General features: G+C 40.0%; 1 protein-coding gene across 2 annotated transcripts in view; it reads left to right on the top strand.

Moving 5' to 3' along the window:
- Window positions 1-13,913, top strand: part of KLF12 (KLF transcription factor 12) — a 328,938-nt gene that overhangs the window by 301,725 nt on the left and 13,300 nt on the right. The window contains exon 7 of one of the 2 annotated variants that reach the window (XM_078390764.1): window positions 3,541-3,676. The exons of the other annotated variant lie outside the window; for it this stretch is intronic. Within the exon in view, the coding sequence (XP_078246890.1) occupies window positions 3,541-3,584 (44 nt within the window). The 3' untranslated portion in view covers window positions 3,585-3,676. Of the gene's footprint in view, window positions 1-3,540; window positions 3,677-13,913 lie in introns of those variants that run through there. 2 annotated transcript variants of the gene reach the window in all.

The following is a 13,913-nucleotide window of genomic DNA, read 5'->3' as shown; positions in this document are numbered from 1 at the left end:
ATGTAATAAAGAGGCAGAGTCAGAGAAAGTCAGCCAGACAGTGAGAGAGAGGAGAGATTAGAGTGGAGAGATAGAGTGTGGTATTTGGGAGAGCTGAGGTGTGATTAGAGTGAAGAGTGAATAAGAACTGTTATAACAAATAGCAGGTTGAGATTGATGATACATAAACCTGTAGAAGTTACCTGTAACATGATTACATCTGTAATCAATAAACAAGTTTTATTTAAAAGACAGTGAAGTTTGGACCTTCATCTTCATCCTTCCCTAAGTAATGTTGATTTAGTGATCAACTGGTGGCAGCGGGTGAAAAGGAGTGTTGGTTTGCCTTCGTGTGCTCTGCGTTTGGAGAGTCAGGCATGGGGCACGAGGGGTGAATGCCACAACCACCAACTTGCCTTCCAATAATTTGGTGAACTCCATTCACAAAAGTTTCATGAGGCAGTGTTGAAGAATCCTGTCTTAGATACAGGCCTCCACAGAATTCCCAGTTCTTCATGTACTTGATTGTCACACAAGATTTGGAAAACATTCTTTCTGCAGGAACAGATGAACAGTGGAATTCTCGCCTTTATGGAGCCTTTTGTCTGCTTTAGAAAAATATTGCAGAACTCTTTTGAAGACTGATTACACTTATCAGTTCTGATGTTTCCCAGGTGACAGCTGGCAGATCAGCCTGGCGCCTCTCATTACCACTGACCACTAGACCCTTAGAGCCTTAGGCAACTGTCACCCACCCAGGTGAGGAGCCCAAAGAGGCAAAGCATTCCTTTATGTCTTCCTTCTTTCCTCTGGATTTTAATGCATTCTGCTTGGATTACTGCTTTACAGGTAGACCACATTGCAAAGAGCTGATGAATGAAACGACAGCCTAGCATCAGAAGACTCATCTCCCAAGGGAGAAAGTGGTGGTTTTCACAGACCCCGCTCCCTTTTCAACTCAGTCAAGCCTATGTGCTATTAAATTCTTCTATTCTTGCATGGTATCGTTGTGCATGGAACTTTACAGTGCACCTTAAGCAAACAACAGGTCTTGTTACATTGAATTTATAACCTAGATTTTAGGAGAGGAGAGACAGCAAAGAGGGGAGAACAGCAGTCGTTCAAATAAATTTTGCTAATTTTCAGTTAAAATTAGGCAGCAGATTTTTGGGGAGGCATCACAGAAATGGCATTGGGTGGCTGCACATCACCCGTAGATTGCATGACTCACACCTCAGAGCTAATGGAAAGACACGTGACATAAGAACTCCCATCTGCAAGGGTCAGAAGCTATTGTTTCCAACCACAGAATAAGATGAGGGAGAGAATATTCTATTGATGGGTAACCAGTAAATGTTTTAGAAATTGTCTCCATCAGTGTGTATCCACTTGCATTATCTATTAGTCTGATATCTGGCACCTGTTTTTCTGGCTGATGAACATATTAACAAGCAAATGCAAATTAATTGCATAAAACACAGACCATGACAACTACATTATTAACGTGGGCCATCAACAAAACTGTGACTCGTAATAACCCCGGCACTAGGTAAGCCAACTAACACATTGAGTATAATAAGAATCTGTTCATCAGAGATGGACATGCGGTAGTGACCATGGGGCAGTGCTATTTGAAACAGCTTTGTGGGGAAAACTGGAGAGCTAGTTCAATCACACCTAAGGAAGATGGGTTCATCACTTGCAATCACTTGATGACTGCTACAACAAGAGATGAACTGCATGTGCCATTCTCCTTGATATCCACTTTCATCCCTGGCATGACTATCAATACACTGAATTTCCAAAAAGCAAGCTCAGGTGGTCAATTGCTAGTCACCAATCTTTGTGTACTTAACAAGACAAGAAATGTAGCAATGTGTGAACTAATCCGTACCATTATTGACTTGTCTCCTAAAAAGAAAAACTGGGAAACACTTGCTCATTTATATTACGGTGTAAATATATTTGTGACTTAAAATGCCATTTGCATAAAGAAGTTAAGACTGATCCCAGAAAATGCCACCAACATAGGAGGTCTGTGTGTGATGAAACCTCAGCTTACATTTCCGAGTGCCGTTGACAATGAACTCCAGTCTGTTGAGTCCCTTGGAGAAAGCAAGGATTGAATAATATAAACTCAATAAAATAATAAAACACCAAGTGTCATCTTTCCTCAGAATATCATGACAAAATGCATTTGTCAATGTGTTGTTTCTCCTTTCACTTCTATATCTGTTCATTTTTATTTGGAACATTTTCCCTCTGTAATGAAAAACAGAACAGATATATTTGAAAAACAAACAGGCTTCTAAGCTAGAAACCTTTTGGGTTTTATCAAAAACATTCTTAAAGCTAAGCCATCTGCAGATCATAATGAGTTTCTGACTGGCTGGGGCTACTACTATACACTGGAAAGCCACACAGTCGCTCAGCCCTTTTATATTGAGAGTGCTTTATTGCCTCCTTGACAATATGTTAATTGTTCCTTTTCAGGCTCTTGTCTGGCATTAATATGTCTGTTTTCCCAACAGTACTTTAAGTCCAAACTCCATCTCTTCCCACTTTGTCTGAAGTCTCCAGTGAACACCCACACAAGACACCCCCTTGACATGTTGCTCTGAGTCTGGAAAGCTACATCTTCCCCTTGATTAAACAATGGCAAAACTGTCTTCTCCTTTGCAGTCCTTCTGGTTTCATGAACAGCTTCAGGAGCCCAGAACAGTTAGCATGCAGGATTGTGGAGTATGTGTGTTTTGCTTTGTTGCTATTTCTAAGCTGAGTTGAACAGGAACAGGGCATAATATCTGGTGATGGGGAGATTCCCATTTAAAAAATCCTTGCCAGTAGTCCCATTACAAATCCTCGCTTGGCCATGGAAACTCACCAGGCGAGTGGTACTGGTGAACCCTCTCCTTAAATATCTCACTTACCTTGAAATCCCCACTAGGGTTGTGTCTTAGTGACACAGAACACACACACACACACACACACACACACACACACACACACACACACACACACACACACACACACACACACACACACACACACACACACACAATCCTGAAAACAATATTTTCTGCCATCATTGACTATTGACTATGCTTTAATGTCATACAGGCTACCATTCTATAATATATCTTTGTAAAACCTCCAAGCTAGATAAAGAGTTTCTTTTTCTTTTTCTGTAAGTGATTTCTTTCTTCTTTACATATGTAGGTTTCTGTATTGTATGGAATATTAACAGAGAGAAACCAATAATAAAGTCGAGTTCTGCAAATGTAAATAGTGAAACTTGGGCACTCGATAAGCACTATAAATCTCCACACTCCGGTTGTTGGTTAATCTTTATATCCAGGTGCGTCTCAAGGTTATCTCCCTCAAGGGGCTTTTGTAACTTGTCATCCGCTCAGTCTTTTATCAGCAAAAAGCATTTCCCCTTGTAACTTTTATTGCTCTTTCTTTTCCATGTTTCTTGTGAAAGCGCCGTTGCCACAGGAGCGGGCTTGAGTACATATATAATAATCCATCATATCTCCATTTATCCCTTTCTCTTGGCAGAACTTCACATTAACAATGCTGACCTCAGACATTTTGCTACCTGAAGTGGAGCCAGATGGTGCCCTCTCCCACCCGTAGAAGAGAGTGAAGACAGCCAGTGTGGTGTGGTGATTATTGCGTGCTAGACTAGGACTTAAGCGATCCTGGTTCTAGGCCTCCCTGAGCCATAAGGTTCACCATGTGGAAACCTTGGGGCAGTCATGCTCAGCCTTATCAACCTCATGGGGCCTTTGTGAGGTCAAAGTGGGAAAGAGAAGAGCCATATATTTCCCCTTGAACTAGCTGGAGGGAAGTCAGGATATAAACACAATGAATGAATGCCTTGCAACATCACCCAGGCAGCAGTTCTTGTCTTCTTCTAAACCTCACCCTTATTAGTACTACCTGGCACAAACAGGTCATTTTATCCTTCTATGTGGACAACTTCTTGTGCTCATTGTATTGTCATTACACTGCCAATTTCTGAAGAAAATAGTGGAAAATGTTGATAGCATCTAGGATTGCTAGGTCACAAGGTGCCAACTGGCACTTTAGGGCATTGCTAGGCTTTTCTGAGTCTCTAGGCACACACACACTGTCTCTCCACCTTGTATCTTCCCCTTAACCCTGGCCTGGCCTATCATGCCATTTGCTTTTGAAAATGGCAAGGAGTGGAGCACCAGCATAGACACTCATGAGCTTTCTTTTGGCAGCAACTATGCAAAGCCTGAGGGGTAGCGTGCCTCCCCCTTTCCCAAACCTTGCCTGCTCCATCTCCTCAGCATTGTAAAGGGCAACCTGTCCACAAGGACCCATTCCCTGGTCTCAGGTCTAGGCAGTCTGGGATGGTGCTGACTCAGCAACCCCATTGATATCAGCAGTGGTGGATTGGTGGTTGGGTAGGAGAGCTTGGGTATGCATGTTTGCTTTTCCCATATAAGCCCCATTGAAATGCAAGGACTGTGATTCCTGGTCTTACTGAATTTCTTTTGAAAACTGATTGACTACCTCATATTTAATTTTTTTTAAAATTGTATGCAGCCTTGTGATGACTCAGAAATAAATTTAAATAAATCAATCAAACAATGCCACTTTTGCCTTTTTGCCCTGCTCTTGATGCTTCCATGTTTTTACAGTGTTCATCCCCACCACAGATGATATGTTCTCTGTGAATAAAAGTAACTTTTATTGCATACAGTGAGCCTCATGGCAAATGTTACAAAAGCAAACATCATAAAGTAGAGAGTTTTATCATGCTTTATGCAACCAACCTAATCAGTTCACAGTGTTGTCTGATGACAGCACTGTAGAAACAGGCCTGTACTCTTTCTCCAAATGCTCTTTTCTTGTGGGGAAAGACAGATTTTTTTCTCTCTTCAAATGTAGTCTCTGTGAATCTGCAGGTTTCCAGTTACCAAATAGCCTCCAGATTGAAGTGGGTAAGAAGCAAAAGACTGGGCGTCTAAGAAAACACTACAACAACAGCAACCAGAAAGTACTCATAAACATTTCCTTGATGTAGCGACTTGATTTAAATGGTTTTTAAGAGCAGGTTTGTTTTATTTGATTTTATGATTTTTAGTTTTACCTGTTTTTATTATTTTAAAAAGTGTATAAGTGGTAGGGGGTTTTTTTACTTAAAAAGTGGAGTATAAATGTAAGAAATAATAAATAAATCAGACAGAAACACACACACACACACACTAATCATGACTATGTATACACAGAAAAGTTGGTAGCCTGGAATCAAAGGTTGTGTTCGGAAAAGAACCAGGGTAGCTGTCACAGAAGCAGGTGCATTTGTCATGTTCACAGTCAGCACAGAATCCATACAATAGGAACAGGAAAACTGCTTTTTCAGATACCCAAGAACCTTGGGTAAACTGACTGCATGTCCCAGAGGGGTTGTCTACTCCAAGGACAATTCTTCGCCTGCTTCCACGTAGGTGGTGTTTGAGTAGTTTTTGAGTCCAAAGAAGGATAAAAAAAGATAAGTAAAAGATCCAATACTGTAAAGTGGCCTTCTCCAACTTGCCCACTTCACCTGGATTGGATTACAATCCTCATCATCTGTGGTCATTGACCATGTTGCTAAAATGATGGGAGTTGTAGTCCAGCACTGCTGAAGGGTGCTGGGTTAGAAGAAGGCTGTTTGAAGCAACTGAAGCATGGGCTGTGCCAAAAAGGAACAGCACTGTAGAAACACAAACACTCTGTTGAAAATGGGGTGAGGGCACTGAATAAAGAAAAGTTCCTAATGGGGAACTGCCTGTCGCCTGGTATCTTATGTCCCTTTTGAGAAAACGAAAATGCAGAGGTGGTTCAGGACCACTGTTCTATCAGCAGAGAAACCCACTTCTCCTGAGTCCTATTATAAATTATTTGCTCCAAGGAAATGGGAAACTCTACTCTCACACTCTGTAAGGCATCCTAACACCTACCTAGGTCAACATTTATACCTACAACAATGCCTGCATCATCTACGTAGGTCTTTTTTGTGGTAGTGAGATCAACAACTTCCCACTTCCTGAGATTGTAGGGCCGAGGTCTGAGGCGCAGGAGGCAAGCCTTTGTGATGCCACAGACTGTGAGGCCTTATGTAAGGTATACGTGAAATTTCAGGATGTACTTACACCTTTAAGACGGATCGCAAAACCTCATTTCTTAAATCTCTTTCAGATTCTGTATGTTTTGCCCAGTCAGCCATGTTTTAGACAATTCTACTGGAAACACTGGTGTTGTCTTCTGTGGGCTCTTGTGGACCAATCAAATCCCACATTAAATGAAATACTTTTTTCAAGTTCAAGTTTATTGTATTGGCTAAAAGCAGCCACAATTGTTTAAAAATACAAATATGATTAAGTAAAATCATGATAAAATCACAGACATAAAAAATAATAAGAGACCCTTCATATCTGGGAGTCTCTTGCACAATTGACTGCAATGGCTCTCAGGAAATTAGCGTGGATGTTTCTGGCTGCTTTTGCAAACAGCACTGTTCTGTATAAATGAAATATTTATTTTCTGCTACTACCATGTTTCCTCTGCAATTCCCTGCAAAATTCTGAACCTGAGCAATGGGAATTGCAAATAAGATCCATGTTTACCTCCCACTGAGCAATAATAAAACAAAAGCAAGCTAGTTCACAAAATATGGAGCTGAAGAAATCCTTCATGTTGGAGGGATCTGAAATTTGGTTATCTTATTATCTTATTAAGTAGTTCTATGTTGTTTTGCCTCCAGCAGAGGTACAGAACAGCTATGTTAACAAGCTGTAAACAAGGCTGTTTAGTGAACTTCCTCCTCTGCCTGTGTGGCCAGTTACAGTAATTCAAACAGACCAAGGGAAAATTAATTCATTAGTGAGATTTCACAGCAAGTGAATTCACATTTCTCTTGCTGTGTAGTCACACCCAAAGTTTATTGGCAGATACACAGCATTTTTCCCACACTTACCCAGTGTTAAAGGAGAAGCACGCAAGGTTGTGTTCTTCCAACACTTCAAACTGAAGGCACTCTCAGAGAGATGACAATCAGCACTTGAAACAGAGGGCTATCCTCTACAAAATACTAGACCTTGCACATCTTTGCCCGTAGGTACCTACAAGCCAGGTAACGCCAAGCACATTGAAGTCTCTGACACACTGCTTAGTCCAAAATTTGACTCAGCACTTGTGAAACTAAAAATCAAGCACACCAACATTTTTAGCAATGTAGCCATTGCAGTAATAAAAAAAGAAATGTGGGAAAGGGAGAGTTTAAATATATTCAAACCCTGGGGGTCTATTAACTGTGCTGGTAAACAAAATGCTTAGATTTTCTTCCACCTGCACTATGGAGTTCTTCTCGTACAAGATATTTTCACTGCATTTTGCTCACAGACCTCCCTAGTAGTAATGTAAAGTCTAATTTTTGAACTTGGGAGGCTTAGCATTTAACCTAGTCTTTGGGGATTCTGGAAGAGTTTGTTTATTCTAAGTTTGGACGACTGCATCCAAGAAAGCCCACTTAATTCAATAGTTGTTCAGTTCATATTCTCTTGTCTGAATTCAAGTCACCTTGACCTCTACTTGTGAAGTCTTCTTTTGTTGTCTACCAATCTAGCTTCAAACCCTCAATACACATTTGTTTCTACTTGAACCAACTGTACTAACAAATACAGTCAGACACTTACAACTGTGTGGGTGCCGAAGCTGGGATCCAGCCAAACATAAGCACTTTAAAATCTTATCTGTCTACCATTCTACTGCTGCCCTAAAATATATGTAAAGGGGATTAAAATCCAGTTGATTGTAGTGGGAAGTTACTTCCATGTAACATACAATGGAAAGGACTGTGATCTGTCAGTGACCAAAGTAAAATGATTGAGACAGCAAAATCATCAGGGACCTTTGGGTAGAGTGGGCGGCATATAAATTAAATAAATAAATTAAATAAATAAATCATCATCATCATCATCACAAAATAGGAAAGTTACGTTTCTGGACGTCAACTCCCAGGAACCTCTGGTTCAGCATGTCCATTGGCTATAGCATTGGGGGAACTGTAGTTCTCAAAAAAGATTTCTCAAGCTCTGGAAACAATACATTTAGAATATGTTCAAGATTTCAGTATACCAAAAATTAAGAAAACGCAGCCATTAGCAAAAAACATAAATATTATTTTATCAGCTATTTCATACAGTTAGCTTTACTAGATTCTGAATTCAAAGGCAGCTTACCTATGACACTGCTCACTTCCACAGTTCATCACCTCCATGACCTGTATATGAGCCTCCCAGAGACAGCTGACTGACCACAGTGGAAAGCAGGAGAAGCTGCTTTGCTCTCCGTGGACCTTTGGGCTGTTCTCAAGTGGGGCCAAAACATTAAAAAATATTTTTGAGTAATGTACTGTGTAAAGAATTAATGCAGTCCTCTCATCCCAACATACATGGGGGGGGGGGGGGTCCTTCAAAGTTTCAAGATGGGGTGGTTTCCAGTTTCATTAGCCAACCTTATGTAATGGCTGTGGATTTTCAATATTCCGTGTTTTTAACTTTTTAAAATAAAAGCCCTGCCTGACTCCATCAAGCTTCCCTCCTGCTGTACTTTCTCAAATGCCATGAGAACACTGCCGTGACACAAAACATTGGGTTACCTCAACCCCATAATATTCAGGAAAGTACAGGTGACAGGAAGCACGGCAAGGCTTTCCTCACAGCTTCCTGCCAATTATATTTCCTGCAGTGCCTTGCAAGCAATCCCACCCAGCCATACATTTCACAACATAAGGATGGATGTGCACATGCGTGCATTCTCACACATCCTGCAGGTTTACTTGGTCTCAGAGTGCCCACTGAAGTTCAGTAAAGCACTAAAGCTTCTCTAGGTCTTCAAATAGGTGGAAGACTGGAGAACTAAAAAAGGTTAGAGGGCAAAATCTTGGATTTATTTTATTTTATTTTATTGTGAGGCAGGTGGCATTAAAGCCTGGGCCCTCTTCTTCACCAGTATTAGTTTGCACCAGGGTTCATGGGTCAGCGCAGAAATGTTTGCACATACAGTATATGTCTGCATGAAAGCTGAATCACCAAAAGCCAGGAAGAAGAAGGGGCATGCCTGTGGAGTCAAACCTCAGTGTCACAACTGGTAGATCGATTGATCGATCGATCGATCGATCGATCTATCTATCTATCTATCTATCTATCTATCTATCTATCTATCTATCTATCTATCTATCTATCTATCTATCTATCTATCTATCTATCTATCTATCTATCTATCTATCTATCATCTACCTACCTACCTACCTACCTACCTACCTACCTATCACCTACCTACCTACCTACCTACCTACCTACCTAAAATGCTAAAACAAAATGGTATTGTGGTAAGAAATAAAAACTATAGTTTGTTACAGCTGATCATTCAAAGTAAAATAAATGAAAGAAATCTATGAAGAAGAACATAGCAGCCTATTTGGGGTTTAGGAGTTTAATGGGAAAGTCTTTCAAAGAAGCACAGGCATAGCTCAGGAACTCACACTGTTGGCAGACTACGATAGGGCCACACAGTAGGTGGGCTTTGACCTTGTTTCAGAAGAATGTTTGTTAGGTTGCTCTGAGCTACATCTGTGGTCTCATGGAGCCCCCAAAAGAATGAAAATGCATCCATTAGTAAATATGAAATGGAGCTCTCAGCAAATGCCAGCGCTCTCTTAATTGTGCTGCAGATAATGGTTTCAGAGCTGAAGTACAACCTCAAGCTATTAGTTAGGAGTTACGTAAACATTTTAAGGGCATTGTCGCCAGCTCTTTGTCACATGTTGATAAATCCACTCATAATTATAAAAGTTTATCATGACAAAGTTACTTAGAGCACTGGTCTAAATGAATACTCTGAAGAAAGAAAAGTTCCAAAGTCAGGAAGCAAATGTACAGTATATGCCAACTGAGGATTAATAACGTCTAAATCAGGAGAGAGAGACACCGCTTTCTAAACTTTTTCTCAGGACATCTATGGGTCTGAGGACCAATAATCTGTTGCCAAGATCCTCTGGGTACCCACAGACACCCCAAAAATGCAACAAGGACAGCAATAAACCCAAATAAAGAAATCAACAAATAAATCCTGAAACCAGTGCTGGCCACACATTCAAGGTGTCTAATATTGTCTTTTTCCATTTCCAAATTTCAAAAAGTGTTACATAATGCAGACAATGGTGGTGAATGCAAACTATTTAAATGGCGAATTGTTGTTCCTGGAACACCTTTTTTTGCAGGACAAAACTCTCTTTTTTCCCCCACTTAGTATTGGAGCATGGACATCTGGTGGGACTGGGGCAGCTACATATAACTTCTGTGGAGCTTCATGCAGCCTCAGAACCACATTTTGTTCACCTCTGTTGCATCCCATGGTCTTGAGCCTCCCATGTCATCCCATCCTAGAGTTTTAAAGCAATATATGCAATTAATATATTTAGTTTGATCTCACAAATCAAGAGGGCTCAGGCGATCCATAGCCAGACATGTCAAATGTACTAGACTTTCTTACTGTAGATAGTTTAAAGTGAAGTTCATTCTACATTTACTCCAGAAGTTTCTTTAAAATAAATTAAACTTGGCATGTCCTTTCTTTCATTGGAAGAAATGTTGTGTGACTAATACATCAGTTACCAACTTTCATCAAGTAGGAGATCAGACATGAAATAAGTCAAAGCTCTGTAAAGAGCTTCCTAAATATAACATTGAGTCATTGAAACTAATGGTGATACACTTCTGAAGATGAAATCACCATAGCAAGAAATAATCTGGGTGGAGTGTTTATTTTGATTATTAAAATTGCCTCACAGAAGCAATAATTAATCCTTTGACATTTTTTTCTTGTGTCATGACCTTTGAAAAATATAAATGACATTGCTGTATTTGAGTCATCTCTCCCTCTCTCTCTCTCTCTCCCTCTCCCTCTCTCTCTCTCTCTCTCTCTCACACACACACACACACAAACACACACACACACACACACACACACACACACACACACATTTTCATTGTAGAAGACAGTATGTGACAGTGCAAGTTCAGTGGAAAAGAAATGGTTTACAAAGGTTTCAGTAGGCAAAGGATGATGGGAATCACATGCCCAGACAAGTGGAATTTTATGAACCAATAGAAAGAGGAAAGCGCCCCTCCCATTTGTGGCAAGAATGAACTCAACAATAAACAGAGAAACAGTAAACATGAAATTCACAAAGACTATTGTATATTAAGAGTAACGGAACTAAAAATTAACTATAAAACTCATATTCCATGAAGAAACATGTATCTATGATAGCCATGTTGCTCCTTTTCACCAAAATGATACTCAAGGTGGCTAATAAAACACAGCTGAGAAACAACATCTCCATGAAAACACAGACTAATAGAAAATAAATTAAAACACAGTGGCTAACACACAGCAGTAAGTCACTACCAGAATAGGCCATTGAATCAGTGGAACTTACATAGGTGTTGACTCACCAAATTTCCGCTGAATCAAGGGATCTAGTCTAGTTGCAGCTTACTACTGGATTTCAGCCACTATGTGCTGAACTAAAAACAATATAAACATAGATAAATATGATGCTATATGAGGAAAGATTTTGGAGAGATCACGCATCTTCACAAACCTTTAATCATTTAGTTGCTTTTTGTATTTCCAGGTACAATCTGTTTATGTACCATGTTTCCCCAAAAAGAGGACAGGGTCTTATATTAATTTTTGCTTCAAAAATGCATTAGGGCTTATTTTCAGGGGATGTTTTAATTTTTTTCATGAACAACAATCTACATTTATTCAAATACAGTCATGACATCTTCTTCTGGTTGCTGCACGATGGTGGATTTCACTTAACTAGGGCTTATTTGACCCAGCTCCGGGAGGCAGTGGAAGATAGGAGGGGTATGGCGTGCTCTGGTCCATGGGGTCACGAAGAGTTTGACACGACTAAATGACTATACTACAACAACAACAACCAGGGCTTATTTTGGGGGTATGGCTTATATTATGAGCATCTTGAAAAATCATACTAAGGCTTATTTTCAGGTTAGGGCTTATTTTCAGGGAAACAGGGTACTAATACTTCTATGAGGGGAGTAACTTGTGGCTTACATTGCTTTCCATAGTCTCAGTGCTGGCTGATTTCTTCAGCAAGTCTTTATTTCAGTTCTGGTGCTTCTGACTCTTCTGACAGCAAGGTATTTCAGCACATGAAGGGGAAATAAATGAATGACCTCATCCAAATCTATAATGTGTTCAGATGTATTCATTTCTAAATCATAGTCATGTTCAAAATTAAAATGGGTGCGCACGCGCGTGCGCACGCACGCACACACACACACACACACACACACACACACACACCCCTTGTACCTAAAAGTTCACACTTTTGAAAGGAGGGGCAGTAATAGGTATTTTCCACCTCAGGGAGCTGCCAGTTTTAATATTTCTGTTTTATTGCTGTGCTTCTTATAATGATTTTTGTTTTAATGCCTGAAGCACCTTGGCATGGAGGAAAAAAACCCATCTACAAACATTGCTGTTCATGACGATTATTATAATTATTGATTTAATCACTGCAGCACACTAAACTGCACTGCACGGCATTACTAACATTTATTTGCTTTAGTCAGGCATGCATTCAATGAAAGGATTCATTTTCTGGCAGTTTTCTTCTAAGTTTCCTACCAAACTGCAGGACAGAAAAACTCCTGCCTCTATCTGCATATTTATTCAAATATAGGCACATTATTTGTTGAGTGTTGTTTTGTACTGATGTGTGGCCATGTTAGTACAGAACTGAGAAAAAAACAGAAAGTTCAACAAGTCTTCATTTGGTTTACCCAAATTTATCTGTAAAGGGTCTTTGGAGAGAGAGAGAGAGAGAGAGAGAGAGAGAGAGAGAGAGAGAGAGAGAGAGAGAGAGGAATGAAGGTAAGAATGTGTAAAACTAAACATTAAGAGAAATGTATGCTCACTGCGATTAATACATTTTCTCTCTGGAGATGTGATTTCCTCAGAGACAAGTGCTTCAGTTATAAGAGCTGGAAAGGAAGCCTATATTTGCCGTCCATTGACCAATCACAAAATAACACACTAAATGCAAAATAGGTAGATGAAGAAAGGCATGCAGTATGATAAACAGATGCCTTTTTACACCTGAGAGAGCACTACTGCTAAATGCATGCTGAGATCATTATAGAGTCTGACCCAGAGCTTAAATTGAATGCATAATAGGTTGTGATGTTACCTGTAACAGATTCCTTGGGGAAATAAGTGATAATGTTGTTACTAATGTTTGTGTATTAGTAATATTTGCATTGTTCAGGGAAAATTTTAGCCATTTTTGTATTGTTTCATGCCTTTGTTAAAGAGTAATTCTAAAATAAATAAAAATTAAAAATGGGTAATTCTCTCTCAGCTAGATCTCCTTCACTGGGTTGATCTGAGATCTCAGAGAGAAGGAGGGGGAGAGCCATGCATCTTGAGCTCATTGGAGAAATGTCAAAATATAAATGCAACAAGCAAGCAAAAAACCCTGTCACTGCCTTTACATTATTTACACATGCACGCACACCCTGGCCCAGTACTTGAAACAGCATTCGGCAAAAGGACTCACCCATCCTTTCAGCTCCCCTCAGTGCACCTGATCTAGTTTCGTTCTGGGCCATAGCAGAAAATCTAAAGGGTGTTCAATACACTGCTCAGAGCACCATTCCTTAAGCAGGAAAGGTGGCCAGTTCCCAGTTACAGGAGAGAAGAGCCACCAGCAACATTTTGCCCTTTCAGAACTGGAGCTAATCCAAATTAGATATGTAACTTTCAAGAAAGGAAAGACTGAGGGAACCCCGAGGTACGTCCTTTTATCTGGCATA

Source organism: Pogona vitticeps, chromosome 3, assembly GCF_051106095.1.
Source record: "Pogona vitticeps strain Pit_001003342236 chromosome 3, PviZW2.1, whole genome shotgun sequence".
Taxonomy (NCBI): Eukaryota; Metazoa; Chordata; class Lepidosauria; order Squamata; family Agamidae; genus Pogona; species Pogona vitticeps.
This window is presented reverse-complemented; position numbering and strand designations above follow the sequence as displayed.